The 18,295-nt window shown below is 38.9% G+C and overlaps 2 protein-coding genes across 3 annotated transcripts; one reads left to right on the top strand and one right to left on the bottom strand.

The window, feature by feature from the left end:
- The first annotated feature begins 817 nt into the window (after nucleotides 1-817).
- Nucleotides 818-6,977, top strand: tbpl1 (TBP-like 1). Its single transcript, XM_053336944.1, has 7 exons — nucleotides 818-920; nucleotides 1,918-2,157; nucleotides 2,309-2,391; nucleotides 2,627-2,690; nucleotides 3,852-3,955; nucleotides 4,800-4,894; nucleotides 5,297-6,977. The coding sequence occupies exons 2-7, from the start codon at nucleotides 2,023-2,025 to the stop codon at nucleotides 5,377-5,379; spliced, it is 564 nt and encodes a 187-aa protein (XP_053192919.1). The 5' UTR covers nucleotides 818-920; nucleotides 1,918-2,022; the 3' UTR covers nucleotides 5,380-6,977.
- A 138-nt stretch (nucleotides 6,978-7,115) lies between these two features.
- On the bottom strand, nucleotides 7,116-15,816 carry slc2a12 (solute carrier family 2 member 12). 2 transcript variants are annotated; one of them, XM_053336943.1, is made up of 6 exons: nucleotides 15,713-15,816; nucleotides 14,400-14,527; nucleotides 9,788-11,083; nucleotides 8,827-8,949; nucleotides 8,361-8,493; nucleotides 7,116-8,264 (listed from the first exon to the last, which is right to left on the bottom strand). In XM_053336943.1, exons 2-6 carry the CDS (start codon nucleotides 14,506-14,508, stop codon nucleotides 8,174-8,176), a joined length of 1,752 nt encoding a protein of 583 aa, XP_053192918.1. In that variant the 5' UTR covers nucleotides 14,509-14,527; nucleotides 15,713-15,816; the 3' UTR covers nucleotides 7,116-8,173. The 2 variants fall into 2 exon arrangements, with proteins under 2 accessions (XP_053192918.1, XP_053192917.1); XM_053336942.1 differs by lacking the exon at nucleotides 15,713-15,816 and having other exon boundaries at nucleotides 14,400-14,649.
- Nucleotides 15,817-18,295: the final 2,479 nt, after the last annotated feature.

Below are 18,295 nucleotides of genomic sequence, written 5' to 3'. Positions count from 1 at the left end.
CTGGGCTGTAGAAACATGGCAACATGGTGAGCTCTATGGAAGAGGACTTGCTATGATAACAAAATCTCAACAATTCTTATTTTAAGGTGATTATACACTAATTAAAACATAATTATTAACATTATACTTCATTTCTGCCAAGTCTGTTCTGTTAGATTGCACTAAATTCTACACATTGCACCTTTAATCTTCCAATCTATACAGTATAGACATTTATGGAATAACCAAATCATCAGATGGGGATCCCTGAGACTACATCTATCCACAGCCTGATGTGTATCATTCTGGGGGTCCTTGATATAAAAAAGGTTCAGAACCACTGTGTATGAGACTTGAGGTCTTAATACCTGCTGATACCAAAATTATGCCTAAATCATATTATCTATCATTTGCCTTGACCTTTTGCTATGTCATCTATATATTTTTCCTCACTGATATTCTACTACTGTAATTGATTTTATTACAAATACGTTTTTTCAATGCATCCATATATATATATATGTTTATTTGATTGTTATTGTAATTTCCCCACCATCTATTGTACCTAAACTCATTAACTAAATTATGCTTAAAAACTGGGTTGGATTATCTGTTCTAAGCACACAAAACACATGCGTAGGAAGATACATGTGCATTCTGAAGAATAAAAAAATATTGCATTTTAAGAAACTACAAATCTCTCCCTTCAATATATTTCCTGATTGGGCAGATTAATAAAACACAGTATCATTGTATTTTGAAAGTTGTAAGCGGAAGTAATCGTTGACTGCGTCACATGTTTTATTTTGAAAGTTTCCACCGGAATTGGACTTGGTTGCTGGTGTACATATCTTTATGTGCAGTCTCTGGGTCCCCGGAGGAACATTTTTACCGTTTACTGGCTTGTTCATGTCTCGGGGCTGACTGAGCAAGCAGAGGAGGTAGCTAAAGAATCAAAACCAACATTTGAGATGCACACATTCGCCATTAACACGCAAACCCACCTGGAAAAAGTGGAACCACCTTCCTCAGTGTAACGTCAAACGGCTAGCCAGTTAGCTAGCTTAGCTAACAACTTTTCATTCATTATCTGCCTCTGCACTTCTCTTTGTTGCTAGCTAACGGGGAGCTTTCTTCACAACATTAGCTGGGCAGCAGTGAAGTGTCGTCAGTCTGTATTTTTTTAGTTGATAATTTCTGTGGAGGTGTAGTCATAACATCCAGGCGGTTCGTACAGTTATTCTGCATTAGTTTGCGGTGAATAGGTTAGTTGACAACAGGCACCGGGTTGTTGGGCTGGCAAGATTAGCTAGCGTCATTTCCCCAAACAAGCTTATCAGCTGCGTTGCTACACAGTGCAAAACACAGCGATTCATCAGCTGTAACCACTTACATTTTACATGAAACTACGACGAGCTACACCGTATCATTTTATATATATATAGGTGATAGCAGCATTATTTCCCGCTTTTCACAGGATATTTTTCTTTATCTTTGATCGGTTGTAGCAACAGAGGGTAGCTAGCGAATCAGACTGAATCAATAGCAGCTAAGCTAACATACATACATTGCCAAGCCAAGTAAATTTGAAGAATAACGATAAATATTGTTTTCTTAAATGCTTTTTAATAACTCATGTAAGGCCTGTATGATACGTGTTTTGAAAGGGAGCCACAAAGGTAGAGGATCAGATGAATTGGTGCTGCTTCTGAGGTGACAAGCCCCCCTCCTCACATATGAATTAGTTATTTCGGTGCAAGTTCAGTAGCAGCACCAAGGCTTGAAATAGCATATATCATCGCCTGACTGTTAGTTGATGACATAATTACACATTTGATAGTTTTGTGAACAATTTATTAAAAAATAAAGAAAGATATGAATTATTCCTAACATTTAAATAATTAATAAAGCCTGTTTTTTTTCTGTTCCTCCATTTAGTCTTGAATCCCCGTCCGTCCTTGAAATGATGATGTTGGTGGCGCTGATGATGAATGTGTGAGGAGAAAGCTCCTGTGGTCCTCTTGCTGCAACGCACACTTCCTCATGGATTCCAGCAATGACGAGGCACTTGATATCATTGTCACCAATGTGGTGGCAACCTTCAGGACAAGGTGCCACCTCAACCTGCGCACCATTGCCTTAGAGGGTGTCAATGTCATCTATAAGCCAGAAGTAGGGGTAAGGAAGCCAAAGTCTGTTAAAGAGGGAACGTGATTATCTGCGTAGCTCACCTGTATTTTATATTTGTATAGCTTTAGTGCATCATCACATGTTTAAGATATGGGCCAAACTGGTAGCATTCAACATTTTGAACTCTTTTTGTTTTCAGAAGGTCCTTATGAAGCTTCGAAAGCCCAAGATAACGGCCTCAATCTGGTCCTCAGGGAAAATTATCTGCACAGGAGCAACAAGGTTACCACACTTCACTTAAAACACTCAGTAACATATGTTAACAGATAAACTGCTTCATTAGAGCCAGTCTGTAGCAAATTAGCACAGTGATGTGGTTGGTTGCTAGTGCTCTGAACATACTCCTTAGAGTACCAGTTAGTTAGTGTTTGCATGTCATTTCTCTTTTGCGTGCTAAACCCTATATGTCCATTTGAGTTGTGCCACAACTCATTCCTATTTTCCCCTTCTCATTTAGCGAGGATGAAGCAAAGCTGGGTGCTCGCAGGTTAGCACGCTGTCTTCAAAAACTAGGCTTCAAGGTGAGAACATTCACATAACTGTATGTTAAACACATCTTTGTACAGATACCAGCTTTTTTTTGCAATGGTGAAATGCGGTATTGTAAATACCAGGAAAATCATGATAATCAGGTTATTGTGATACATGTTGAGGTATTGTATCTGCAATACAAAATTCAGTTGAAATGTCCCCTTTAGTTTGAAGATTCAAACTTTTTATACAGCCTATTTATTCAAGTAACTATGACTTTGACTAAAAGTTTTCTGAGGCTTGGCACCTCGTTTTCTAGAGTAACAATGATGAGGGAAGCACAACATATCAGTGATATATGTCTCAGTCAATAATGGTGTTCGATAATGTGGCCCCTTTGCTGTGGAGTAAGGAAATTGTTTCTGTTACTGATGGAGAGTGAGAACAGCAGTTTTAGTTTAGTTATGAACAACTCGTCACCACAAGTGCAACTAAATCTACCAGTGAAGGAGACACAAGTAGTTTACTAAACACCTGTTACACAAGCAGATCCTGAACGTGTATAGATGTGACAGATGTGTAACAGTCCCATATGTTTTACCTGTTGTTATAGCAAATTGTTAGCTTTTTAGCTTGAACCCTAATTTTATGCAGTGGTTAAGGTTAATTAGCCGTAAATCATAAACTTAGTTGAATTCTTGTAGACTTTGAGGCTGAGACCAACCAGCCCATCCACTGTACCAGCAGTACCTGCCTACAGTCAAAGTCTTCACATCAGCAGCAAAGGGAAAATGACTTTAGAGGAAATGAATGATGCCAAATGGCTGATGCACTCTTTCCTGTTTTAATTAGTCTACATCTTTTAAAAAATCTAAACAAATACAAAAAAACCCTAAGGTTATTACAAACAAACACATTTTTTTATTCTAGGGATGATGAAGGCTCTAGACATTTGTGTTGTATTAGAAGAAAAACATTTTTAATGTACAATTAAAAACACAGCCTCTTAACATTTTCTTGTATGTGTAAGATTAATATTTTGTATCAACAAACAATAATTTCATATAGATGGATCCACTGTAAATATAAGTTCTGACTCTGAGGCCATAAGACCCATATTGAAAGGTTTTCCTTTAATGCTGGGGTTAAAAGACATTTATGTATAACTACATGTTGTTGTTCATGCTTGTGTATGTGTGTTGTCTGTTCAGGTGAGGTTTTCAGCCTTCAAGGTCGTGAATGTGCTGGCAGTGTGCTCCATGCCATTTGCAATCCGCCTCATAGACTTTACTAAGAACAACCGACCTATTGCCAGGTAATAGAGTACATCACAACAACTGCCACAATCACACTCATTAGAATTACAACATCATCATAGTCTTTATCATCATCAGTTTAGATTGTACCTCCTCATTAAGCAGATCTTCACTTTAAGATGAGTCCAGAATCTTCAATGCTTGATGGTGTTAATGTTTGTTCATTAGTTTGGAGTTATAAATTGTGATGCCATGAGGAAAAAATACAGAGTTTGTCATAATAACCTGCAATTGTTTACCTGAGGCAATGCTGAGAATTCAACCTGATACAACAAGAGCAGAAAAGGAGATTATTGTCAGAGTGCCCCCATGTGTAGAGACATCTATTTTACAGTCAGTATTCGACTTCAAAAAAGTTTCCCCCAATTGTACTTATTGTTATTTTAGTATTTGCAGGGATAGGATGACATCTAGTGGTGTGAGCTTTAGCATGCCTGACTGAAGATGTGTACTAAAATTACTTCATGCAGTCATTGTTTGTGTCAGCAGTGCAACAAATGTTTATACACTATTTGCTGGAGTGGCATTAGGTAAAGCAAGCACTAAACCCTATCACCATGGAAGTTTTCCATTTTCGTGAAGCATTTATTCATGTGCATGGTGTTTTTGGAGGTCGAAATGTATTGTGTTATAGTGAGACGTGTTTCTAATATCTTTGAACAGAGCACACCAGTAGCAATATGGTTACTGCGCATGCCACTTACTCACAAGGGACTTCCCCTAGTTTCCTGTTGGCATCTTCACCAATAACTATCCAGTAAAGGCAAATGGTGCTGAAAATATATTTAAAAATAACATCTTATATCATTGAACATTATGTGTATGTTTGTGTTTTTTTGTCAGTTATGAACCAGAGCTCCATCCTGCTGCCACGTACAGGATCAAAAATCTCAAGGCTACTATACAGGTGTTCTCTACTGGCAGCCTCACAGTCACAGGTATCTCTCCCATACATGCCTACAGACAGACACACTGACCTCACATCACCCTCCTGTAAACAGCCTATATACTGTACAGCTAAAGCACACCATCTTAAGAGATTGAGGCCATGTAGTCATAATGCACTGTTATAGGCTTTTACAACTAGAAAATCTGTTTGTCAATAACCCAATTCCTCAAAGAATTTAACTGAGTAAAGTATGAGATTTACCTCTTTCTCGTGTGACATGCCGTGCATTAGGTTGAAATTGACCCAAACAAGAAAGTTTTGTCATTTATGTTTTGACTGCTCTCTTTCATCAGGATTTGTTTAATTTTTATTGCTTTAAAAAAAAAATTCTAATCAAAAACAATCCTTATGCTATCACCCTATCCCTACTCCCTGCTATCACATGGGTCAGGACCAAATGTGCAGAATGTGGCCACAGCTGTGGAGCAGGTTTACCCACTACTGTTCGAGTGTCAGAAGCCCAAATGCAAATGAAGGACGACAAGAGGACAAAAAGGAGTGAATCAAAAGAGAGGGCACGACTGATGAGGAAGCACCTTACCCTTGGATTGATCTGCTTGTTTCCGTCACTACATGGCAACAGTTACAAATGTCTGACATCATTGACTGAGTGGAGATCACCTGGATTTTTAAAAGTTGGACTCTCAGAATTACCTTCTCACAAAATGTCAGTGTCGTGGATTGTGTGGCTATTGTGATTTTAACAGCCTAAACTTGCAAGTATGTCTTCCGAACTTCATGTCCTTCAGCGGAAACAGCTCCCGAAATCCGTCACTGAAGGGGGTGGAAGTTATTTGCTATTGCTCTTTATTTGCTATGGGTGTTTTTTTGCATGGACACACACAGAGCTGTTTTCAATAACCATTTTAATAATGAACAATGGTGACCATTGCAAAATGATCCGTATGCTAACACTGAGAGACCTCATGCTTAACTCTATATACAAGCACTCGTCCCATTTGCCACTGTGTGTGGAAAACTCTCCGTCCATGGCTTGTTGGTAGAGGTGTAAGAGAAAAACATCCATCAAACCATTGACCAACCGATGAGTGTGGTGATAATGTTACATGTGAGAGCAGGTTTTTATTCAATGCACATATTCTCTCACAAACTGTATTAATCTTTGATTTTAACTGTTGCTTCCTTTACATTTCTTTACCGTATTTGGCTGTCATTTTACTATAAATGTTCTCCGTTCACAACTGTGGCATTTAATCAGAATGCATACATTGTTCCCTGGTGCGATTTCATTTCTTGTTGCTTTCTAATAATAGTGTTACTCACACACAGTAAACCTGTAAATATTTGTTTTTGTAGGCTTGGGCAGTGTAGAGAAAGATCGATGTCCTAAATGTTTCGTAATGTCATGAAAACTTTGGACGGTTTCAGAATCTATTTTTCAGATGGTGAGTTGTTGAGCAACAGATTTGTTTTTATTTGGCACAGCTATGAGCTCCTGGTTTGTTTAGTAACAGTGGTGGCAAGACCAAGATACAAATCATTCAGTTTGTTTTTTAGTGAGCAGGGAAATAGATATAGATATTGAATCCACAAGAACTGATTTTGGAAATAGCTGTGACGCTCATAATAATGAACTCATAATTACAAACGTAGCCACTCTGTTCAGAGTTAGCCTGCTCACTTTTTAAGAGGTTTGGCAATACAGTTATGTGAGTTTTTGAAGTAACTTAAAACCACTAATAGTGTTCCAAGAAGACATGCTGAAATCTTGTCTTTTGCTCATGCCATTGTCTCAAATACAAACCCCTCATAGAATACAATTTGTCGTTTACAACAAAAAACAATGGTGAGAAGTTAAATATTTCTAAATCTGACCCAAATTCCTAATGTTGACATGACTGCTGATGGTTGTTCTGGCTCTCACACCCATAAAGGCAGCAAATATGTATGTAGATAATTAATGCGTCTGACAGGAAAGACGACACTTGTCTTAAGTATGTTGGGTGAAGTTCATTTTGAACCAGTGTCAATTGAAGATTTGTGACACTTTTGTATTTTGTATAAAAATAAAGGCTAATGATAAAACAGACCACCACAAGCTGTCTGACTGTTCATTTGTATGTTCATCGTTTTCATTTTGTCTGTATGGCTATCCTGATTACAGGTGGAGTGAAAGATTTTCAGTGGCACAGTTATGGTAAATTAATCAGCATTTTACAGCATGAAAAAATATATCATCGGAATTTAAGAACAAGTTACAAAATGTGCAATTTTAATGGTGAACAGGTCCACACAAATCATTCTTTTCTCGCAATAAAACATTCCATTAGTTAATCAGCCATGTACATGTTTGGCATCACTGACAAGTAAAAAACAAACAAAAAAACATCACTTCTCACTCTAAAACGGAATCACTTATTGTATAATCTACCCAATATTACAACTAGCCCTGATAACTTTAGTATTTAACCCTTGATTGTTTGAGCTGAGTGTGTTCATTGTTTTTAATTGCTTGTTCCCATGAACTGTAAAGGAGCATACACCATCCATACTTCAAAAATGGAATACCTGCTGTAATTGGTATGACTGGTTTCAGCCATGTTAGTGTTATAACATTAAATATGACAGGGAGCATTATATACATAACACTATAATGTTATAGGAATTAATTTGCAATCCAGCAAAGAACCTGAAAATTGTTGGTTTGAGGTGATTAGTGTTTTTTGTTTTCTAGTACATCCTGGATTTCCGCCTTAAAAGTCCAAAAGAGCCAACCTTTTGTAAGTATCCATCACATCATATGACAATGGAAACAATACATAAACATACTGTAAATACATAAAGGAGTAGCAGAGTTTCATCATTCATCCAAATGACTTTATCCAGTTGACATAGTGTCTTGGAGCATTATTGGAACTGTATTGGTAAAGGAAGAAATTAAATAAATCTTTAAAATATTTTACAAAATGTCATATTCAATCCCAATTGTTTACCTTTCATTTCTACTTTTTAACAAACAAGAATAAAAACCCTGAGCTATCCTCATTTGAGCAAGTTAAACATATAATTGTGTGTGCGAGTGTGTAATTTCCACCATCCGTCATGTTCTTCCTTTGCGTATGTAACTAGAAGGAAGTGTTAGAAAATTCAGTTGTTAGAGGAACCAGCTGAACCTGCGTAGCTGTACAGATGTGCGCATGGTGTAACCTGTGTTTTTCAAACACTGCTATTGTCCTTATTGATTATTGTCTTTAGTATGAAGGACTTTCTTTCACGTGAGATGTGCGGTAGTGGTCTGTTGAAGAAGTCAGATCTTTCCCGGGATCTCTGTGGACGTGCGACTGATTAGGTTCTCCTGAGGCTGGACCTGCTTACAGAGCCTCAACTTGAAATGCTTCCTGGTAAGGCAGAGAAGGGACAGGTGGAAGTTAGTTTGAACCATTTAACCAGTTTAGTGGTCAAATTGGTGACAATGTAACAGAGTTTCCAGTCACTTCTTCGCCAGCTCTTTGGATATTTCCTCCAGCGTGCGTCCTTTAGTGTCAGGGACACAGAGGATGACAAACACCAGTAGAATGAAGCTCATGGCAGTGTACAGGAACATCACATTGGCAACACCGATTTTTTCTGGAAAAACAACAACAATGTCAACACATGACTCATACATCTCTATAAATAAGCCGATACCTATCAGCTTGCTTCTGTGTTTTGCTTGCCACACCAACCTCATCTGCTAGAATTTCGTTTTTGTGACTTAAGTTTAGATCAACTTGACTGACAAGAGTAAAATGATGCAAAACAGGATATGGCATTATGACTACACAACAGGTACGCAGCCTAACCAACCAGTAGTAGTAACAAGGTGAAATACACCTTAGAACTAAACCAAACATGTTTAACATAAAAGTTTGTTTAGAGAGCCTGCAATTCATGAAAACAAACAAAAAAACATGCACACACCTGTTATTGTAAGGAAAGTCATTGAGATAAGCAGGTTTGTAGCCCAGTTTACAGCTGACACCACAGACACAGCCCTTCCTCTGACTCCCATTGGAAAGATTTCACTGATTACCACATAGACCACTAGAAAGGAAACACAAATATAAAAACAGGGAGAGTTGATGGTTAACAAAGCATGAAGGCAAATAACATGAATCACAATAACTCTTTGATATTAAAGCTGCAGTCTGTAACTATTTTTATGTTATATTTGCTAAAATTGTCATTATGGTCTGACAGTAGACCATAATTCACTGTCTCCTTTGTTGATGATTTGCAAGAATCCATTCCCGAGTAAAACAACCTGTACACACACCGGCAGCCCCCCCCCCCTCCTTATTTTTTGAAATGTACACGCTGCTTCCTGTTGACAAGCTAGCTAGCCCCTGGAGGCTGTACTCGTTCACATTTTCTGGCTAAGTCCACTTTTTTTCTCAAAACTACAGACTGCAGCTTTAAGTCAGGTTTGATAGAATATAATACATCCAAAACTTGACTATTAGACAACAGGTGCAGTCTTATCTGGGGAACTGGAGTGTTTCAGTGTCTCCTTTACCTAAGCCTAGTTATTGTACGATAACACTGTGTTGCAATCTGCACTTTAAAGTACAGCATGTTATAAATTATCTTCATATATACCGTATGTGCCTATCAGTGCATATGGATTCACAGATACTGTTCTACATCTGGGATACAGAAAGAATTGTGAACCTGTTGCATTACTGCTAAAACTGGTAATAGTTTAGTTTAGCAAAAAGGTAAAGCATGTGGAAACAATGAAAAGGAGATAGACAACTTTAAGATAAATGCCTGAGGGTGTACTGAAGGGTAAATACTTGACAGGTCACCATTCCAATTTCCATGGGTGTGCCTGTGAATGTAAAGCAAGTGCATACATAAGACTCAGTTAATAAATGCTTACTTGGCCCGAGGCTAATGGAGAAAGCTGCCACATACACCAACAAGCTGATCAGTGATGCCCACTTAAGTGACGAAGACACTTCTACAGGAGTCTGTCCTCCTCCTGACTCTCCAATCCCATCATCCTCTTGATTAGTCCTTTGTGCTTCCTCATTTTTCCAGTGGCTTGGGAGGCTAGTAGAAAACATGTCGCTGTTTTCAAAGTCTATAGAGGTTCTGTTTGAATCCCACTGCATGTGTGTGTGGTTGAGGATTGTCTGGCTTTTACAGAGGCTAGTGAGGTGAGTGTGGCTTTGCAGTGTCAATGTACCGAGTGCAGCTAGCGATATTCCCATTGCGACAGCACCCACACACAAAAAGCTCTTAGGTCCCATGCGGTCGACCAGCAACACGGCTGGGATAGTGCCCAACACTTTGACCACTCCAAACCCTGTGGAGGCCAAGGTTGCTGCGGCATCACTGTTGAAGCCTACACTGCGGAGAAGTGGTGAAGCGTAGGACAGGATGTTGGGCTGACCTGTGGCCTGCTGGAGAAACACTAAAGCCATGCCTGTTAGAAGCCGTGAACGCAGATTGGCCTTAGAACTGAACAACTCCAAGAAACTATGCTCTGATTCCTCTTTAAGTCCAGACTGGATGTCCCTAAGTTCTACCTCCACATGCTCTGTTATCCCACCCCTCATTCTAACCAGGACTGTCCTTGCCTGCTCCACTTTACCCTGTGCCACCAAGAAGCGTGGGCTGGGCGGAAGGAACAAGAGCGCACTGATCTGCAGAAGTGCAGGGGGGATTACTAATCCAAATGTGTACGTCCAGCCATGGGGGAGAGCAGCAAAGGCGTAACTACAGCTGAATCCCATCATTACACCCACAACCAACATCAGCTCGTACAGGGTCACCAGCAGTCCCCTTCTCTCCCTCGGTGAGATCTCTGCAATGTACAGACACGCTGCTGTCCCTGAAAGCGCTGTTCCCATGCCAACTATTACACGGCCCAGTGTGAGTGCAACAAGTGAGGTGATGGCCATAAGAACTATGGTGCCTCCAATTACAAGGGTGGCACTCAGGAGCAAAGAGCAGCGGCGGCCGTAGCGATCCAGGATGGGACCGCCAACCAGACAGATGAGGAGGGCGCCAAACAGGTGGGAGCTGACCAGCAGTTCTTGTTCCCGGCATGACAGGGACAGGAGGCCCCGCAGCTGCAGCAACACCCCAGAGGTCAGGCCCATTTCATAGCCCAGCATCAGGCCACTCAGGGAGGCAGCTACAGCTGCTACCACTACGAGCCAGCTGCAGCCTAGAAAGGGGGACAAAAACGGAGAGTGAATCAGAGAATAGAAGGTAACAGCTTCCCAACTAAAGGCACAGTCCCTTTGCTGGCCTTCAAGGATTCACAGTTTTTAAACATGCATTCCTGTAAGAGCAGACAAGACCATGCTGGCAGATATGTTGCAACTGTTCTGTTTTATGTGAGGATATTTAATTATGTTTAATTACCAAAAAACATATATGCTATCATCATAACCCGTTTTATTTACCCTCTATACAAATGAATACAGAAGCAACACATCTAATTATGTTACTACTAAATTTGCAGATGACACAATTGTAATTGCGTGTTTGATTCAAGATGACGATGAAGCCAACTACCAGTCATTAGTAGATCAGTTTGTTGATTGGTGCAGCTCCAGCTTTCTTAATTTGTACACCAAGAAAACTAAGGATGTTGTTTTTGATATTAGTAATGGTAACAGCACCCAGCAGAGCAATAATAGATGCTACATTGTCATGGCACAAAATACATTTGGTCATCCTGTTTTTTCACACAGTATTTTTCATGCATACTGTTTTTGGGGGCAGTTTTTCCTTATCCGAATCAAGAGGATGTTGTATTGCGGTACTGACTGTAAGGCCCCCTCACGCAAATCTGTGATTTGAGGTATTGGGCTATACAAATAATATTAACTTTCCTTGTGGCCGGTCAAAGTCTTTGAGGATTCAGGATTTTGGAATGACATTGGTACTGGACCAAAGACTGACACTCAATTTTCTACCTGACACACCACAGACTAAAAATGTTTACATGATTGGCCGAGGACATACCCATTACCCTCAGGTGATTTAATTAAAAGTACATTAAAATGTAATTTTCTTACAACCACAGCTATGTTTACTGTGTTTGTCATCCAATGCATTGCACGTGTCCTAACAAGCCCCCTAAGTACCTTTTCTTCCTAATTTCCCACTACACATTTTGAAATCTTTAAGCTAGTAATGTTCATTATCAGAATTTGCAATTAGATTTGCCTCGTCAGCAAAACAGATATGTAAAGAGAAAGATATGAAAAAATATCGACTCAGCATGGACACATGGATAGCCAATGACATTCCTGGTATATTCATAAGAGTAAGTAGTGAGGGAAATAAGTGAAGGCCACAGCCAGTAAAGTCAGTGAACACATCAGTAAGCATGTGCCACACTGAGGTGTTAAAGAGCAACACAATGAACCTCTTTCAGATCCGGCAGGGTTATTCTATTATGCAGCTGATCTTAGACTCTAACCTCCATGTAGTGGGGCCAACAAGACGACCATTTGTTCCTTTTGGTGATCAAACAACTGCAGTGTTCTTGTTTACAGCCAGTTTACTTTAAAATGAGCAGATGGTCTTGTGTGCAGTTACTGTAATCAGGTTAAGAGCATGATATGCAGCATGAGGAGCAGCAGCAGCAGCAGCAGGAGGTATAAATGCAAAATCAAACTTGTATTCACTGTGTTGTGTGTATTCCTTGGACACAGCAATGGAACTAAGATTCAATTCTATGTTTAGGCATGGGTCAGATAGCATCAATAAATCCCTTTTCAAATAATTGTTTCTTACAACTATTGGAAGGGCCACAGATTTTCCCCTTATAAGTTTCCCCCAACCAGGAAGTTGTCTTAACTTGCTGACTGTGTGGACTTAGAGGTCGGAGGTTCACAAAGATTGCTGAAGCAATCTTGTGTGTGTGTTAGGCTTTGTCTTATTTGTATCACTGTGAACTTACAGACTTTAGTTATCATCAGCACCACACAGATAGGGAAGGAACAAATGCAGAACTGATGAGATTAGCATATAGATAGACCATTTTCAATGTATAGCATATTTATATATTGATGTGATTAGCTGTAAACTTCACTGTTATCATGTCTGGCAATAAAGGACACCAGACTGTAATTACTGTTACTATCTAAACTAGCAGAGGCTTTTATAATTGGCTGTTCACTTAAGTGCTAAGATATACATGCAACTGCCATATCAGTATGCTGGTGAGACTTTTTGTTCTAATTCAAGTATTACTGCATAACATACAAGAAAAACATAGGCACAGCTGCAAACTGCAGGGCCCTATAGAGTTATTTGCTTTGATGGCTGCCCTGTACTACCTTTCTCAATACTGTGTAAGTGACATTATCTAATAATTGTGTTACAACATTTAACATCTTGGACTGGACTACTCTTGTAATTGGATTTTCAACTACTGTAATGTCATTGTAGTTCCTATCTCAAGTTTCTTCCAAAAACATGTAAAATTGGTTTTATATATATAATTAAACTTTTGTTCTTTCCAAAAAGAAATCAGAAGAAGAAGAAATCAGGCATATTCCACACAAAAAGAAGCATTGATTTCCCAGTGCTCTTTTTTCTCCTTACTTTACAGAGTGGAACTGATTAGCACTGGTTCTTTATGTGAAGACATTACACATTACTTCTTTTTAGCACAGATAGAGGGATTTGTACCACAGCATTCACATTTTAAAGCTGGTCTCCATCCTAACCCTAACTCTAACCCTTTTAATCTGTGAATTGTTTATTTATCTAAAACACATTTTACCACACTTAACATGTTTATCATGGAGTCATTGAATAGTTGTTCATCCTGCTGTTACCTGTCAATAATAATAATGATTTACAATACCAATAAAGTCCAGTTCAAGCAGACCCAGTACACTAAAAGCAAAGTGTTTCACACCATATTTGTATTTTCAAACCAATCACAAATGTGGCAGTTATCACACTTCAGCAGCTGTAGTGCTATCAAAGTTTTGCAAAACACTGAGCCAAATTCCCTATCAAAACAAGTAGTTTATGATCACTCCTATCACATTTTTGGTATCAAGCCACTAAGGGCAAGGTGACCAAGACACAGGCATAAAAACAGTTATGAATAACCTGCGGCTTCATCATTAATCTGTGTCGGGTGATGTTTTCATGTTCATAGAAATTTATGCACCTTTTTACAGTCCAAGTTCCAGATATGCAGGGGGTTTTACTTGGAAAGTTATTGGTACGGAACAGGGCCCAGGTTAGCATTTAACAAATACAGATTGAAAACATAACCAAGATTTATATTAGTGTTTATGGTGGCTCCATGTGAAGCCAGGGGAATGTAAGCTGTAAGGAAAAGCCTCGTTTAACCTTATTTAACAAGACAGGCACACTCTTTATAGATGTTTAAATGAAGTATTACCTAATCTAAAAAAAAACCTGCAAGGAAACAAACGTCAAACATGGACCCACCTATGACTTAAACCTGTTGTCACATCAAATATAACATGTTGTTGTATGTGTACCTGGGCCTTTGCGTGGGGCCTGGCAGCTACTCATCTGGGTCCCATCATAGGAGGGATTGCTGGGGAAGTAAGAGCTCATCTTCTTGGTCTCACTGTGGGTGTCCATCATCAACCAGCTAACAGTTGGCCTAGCAGGTGAAACACAGACATATAAACACACATCATTCACTCTGCAGAAAAAACATGAAAACGTCTACCTCACTTCTCTTGTTGTCAAGCATCAGTTCAATTAAACTTTTAGGGAAGATCTTTAAAAAAATACAAATTCATGACTATGGAGTAGAACCATGCTTTAATACCCTTCAGGCTTCAGTTCATTGAGGTGCAGAGTGCATGCGGCACAACTCTGAATATTTAGAAACAAAGTGCGCCGCTCACTGCATAAAATGGCTCATGTACTGTAAGATTAACCCCAACAACCAACAGGTGGTGGTCATCAACTTACTTTCACAAAAATACACTTGAACCCTGGGCGATATCGACATAGTCAAATATCACAATGTTTTTGACCAACTACCTGAACATTACTGTTATGACCATTTTGCCAGGATGATTATTGGTGCATTCACAAGATATAATACAATTAGATTTTTCAGTAATGTTGATATAATGACTGAATGGGTAAAGACAAATAACAGCAGCCATATCACAACATTAAGATATTCAACATCTAGTTTCATATCACAATAACATTATCAATATATTGCCTAATCCTACTTGAACCAATCCTGGTGCAAGAAAAAGGATGAACAATAGCCTAACTGATCACCAGTTCCCCTTTTCTATTTCTCAGTTCAGTGTTAAACAGGTTGATATGGTTTGGTGGCCCTACAAAGCAAATGAAAGCCCTATACCAGCTCTGTGAAGCTTATAGTGGGAAGTGAATCTGGTGCTTCTGGTGAATTCTGAGCACCTCTGTTATGTTTTATGGTTCTGTTTCCTCTGCTTCACATGATTTTGAAGACTTTCCGTGCACTTTTCTACACCTGCAGTAGCATCTTATTTGGTTGTTATAATGTAAGAGAGGACTGGATGAGACTACGTCCTTTTCCATATGTGTTATTGTTTTTTCTCACTGATGCTAATCCATGCCTTGAGATAAAAGTGTTGTAAAGTCAATCTGTGAAGACCACGAACATAATACCCAAATACCGCGAGAGAAGCACAACGTATTTATGGTAAAATTAAACGTAAACAGCTTCATATATGGGCTTGTCTACTAAACCTGCAAAAAACAACAACAAAACTAAAAAGTTTCTGTAGAGTTACAAGAAGTTTTGAATTTCTAGTTGTATGCCATGACACTTCCCTACCTGACGCCCCAGCTGTTGTGTCTGTTGTTAGTTTAGGTTCGTCTTTGTAGGTCCATTCGCTTTTTGAGTGATCAGAATTTTCCTTGCACCCAGCTCCTCCTAGCTCGTGTCGGTGCACGCACGCTGCTTGTTTTGGTAAAGGCACTTATTTAGCACCGCCCACATCTAACGCAGCACCAATAGTAAACGTCGATTCGACTTTAGAACTCCCAATGTAAACTCTTATTGGTCCAAATATACTATCAGGAAATGTTCATAATATACAGTATTTATAATGAAACAAGACATTCCTATCAATAATATTTCTATGTTGTGATACATGAACATTAATGTGTATTTATCTGTACTGTTTTGTCTAGTTTCCAGATGCAATCACAGGCATTCATGATGGGTTTTTCCCCCTCTCTTTTTTTGTGCTATACTCATCATTACACATACACCTGTATCAATAATTCTCTTCACTCATACTGACTGTTAAAACAAATGGGATGGCCACCTGCTGTTTTGCTCAGTTCCCATGTCCTGTTTCCTGGAATGCTGCAGCATGACTGAGCTGTCACACCTGCCCCTGTTGCTTCACAGATGGCCTACTTTTCCAGTTATGTATTTAGACATTCAGACATGGCCTATAGGATCCAAGGTTTGACCTGTTCTAGACCACTGTCATTTGATCCTAATAGTTTTACCAATGGCTTGTGTGTGTGTGTGTGTGTGTGTGTGTGTGTGTGTGTGTGTGTGTGTGTGCGTGCGCATGCGTGTGTGTGTGTGTGTGTGTGTGTGTGCGCGCGCGCGTGTGTGTGTGTGTGTGTGTGTGTGTGTGTGTGTGTGTGTGTGCACCCCTGTGTTATGTAATGACTCAGTAACCAAGATTACTATGAGTGTCCTACTTGTTGGAGACTGGCCTTTACTATGTCAGCAAATATTCACCCTGCCAAATTGTGCAAATCACAGATTTCTTATCTAGGTTTAGAAGGACTTACGCAATTTTAAAGTTCATCAACACAACCATGCAATACAAAAGTGTTGAAGTTTGTGTTTCAAGCTTTCTTTTTTTCATTCAATTCAGTCAATTGTTTGATGGCAATGTGGCTTGTTTTAACAAAATCCCCAAATATTAAAGTTTTATTTTATGCAGGATTAAAGATTCAAATTGTTTAATTCATCATTCCAGCAGGAAAACATTGGCCACATAAGCATTAAGCCCACCTATTGATAGTCTAAAGGTCAGACATTGCATCATGTTGGTTTGTGCAAACAAAAAAACAATCAATAGATTTATTTTAAACGTAGTGGGAAACAGTAGTCAGATCCTTTTTCTTAAGCAGAATTACAGAAGCATCATCAGTATAAACATATTTAAATAGTTAATATGCAGCACTGTATTATTATTACTGATGCAACAGATATTGTTGATATCAAGGTGGAGCTGATTTCCACTACTTTATGTACCTAATGGATAGTTTAATCTATAACAATACATCATATTTTACAAATGTATCATGTACACAAATGATCCCATGCTGGCTCAATTCCTCTAAGTGACAGGATACATAGTCTTAGATTTGTAGACACACACCCACTTGTCTTAGTCCCTCTCTCACCACTTCACACACAAACTCAAGTGAATTGTGTGAGAAAATCACAATGTCATAGTTGTTCTTACTAAATATATCTCAAAGTTTTACAGAAAAGGGTGGAGGTGATTCTTGTTCATTGTGGATCAACAGTAAAATATCATGAAGTCAGCTGGTAGACTGGTTGAAGGTGGTAAGACACAGATTGGTAGGAAAATAATAAATATGATGAACAGTCTCTGACAAGTTCAGGCAAAATATACAACTAATGTGTCTGATAAGGACATATGGGTTACAAGAGGTAGAAAGATGATATTGGCTACACAGAGTTGGTATACAAGTTTTTCCTATAACCTCACATATGACTTAATTTGCACCTATTAACATATTGCAAGCCTGCAACTACAGATGTACCATGAAAAAATATTGGCTTTGGCCAGGGTCCAATTCATCTAAGGCTGAAAGAAGAATTAGAAGGTCTGTTTACCTTCAAATATGGGGCAGAATTATGTAGGCAAAGGTAAGTAAGACAGTGCCATCTTGTGGAATTTCTGGTGCTTTGTGTGTGACCATTTTTTAATTTCATTTTCCAAAGGAGGCTACACATGAGGCAACCAGACAGTACACTTACAATAAGTAATATAGTCAATAAAGTAAAAATGTACATATCATTGAATGCATGTGCTGATATTGTCTGTAGCCAGAAACCACCAAAAGCAATAAACACCCCACAACCACTGCATAGGTCCTCACCAATATATATCATCACTCTCTCTAGAAAAAAACAACAACAAAAAACCCCCCAAAACAACAAAACAAATCCTATGAACTTTGTCATAATAATATTAAATCAATATTGAACTCAGGCCCTGCAAACATTCGAGTAAAGTAATGAATTTGTATGTTTTCCATCTTTGCTTTCACGAGCAGTATAAGTTGGTACCTCATAAAATGATACAGTAGCTTCCAATGATAAAAACTGAGCTTGTGAGCCAACAGAACTCTCTTC

This window comes from Scomber japonicus, chromosome 17 (assembly GCF_027409825.1).
Source record: "Scomber japonicus isolate fScoJap1 chromosome 17, fScoJap1.pri, whole genome shotgun sequence".
Classification (NCBI taxonomy): domain Eukaryota; kingdom Metazoa; phylum Chordata; class Actinopteri; order Scombriformes; family Scombridae; genus Scomber; species Scomber japonicus.
The sequence above is the reverse complement of the archived record's forward strand: the minus strand, read 5'-3'. Positions and strand labels throughout refer to the sequence as shown.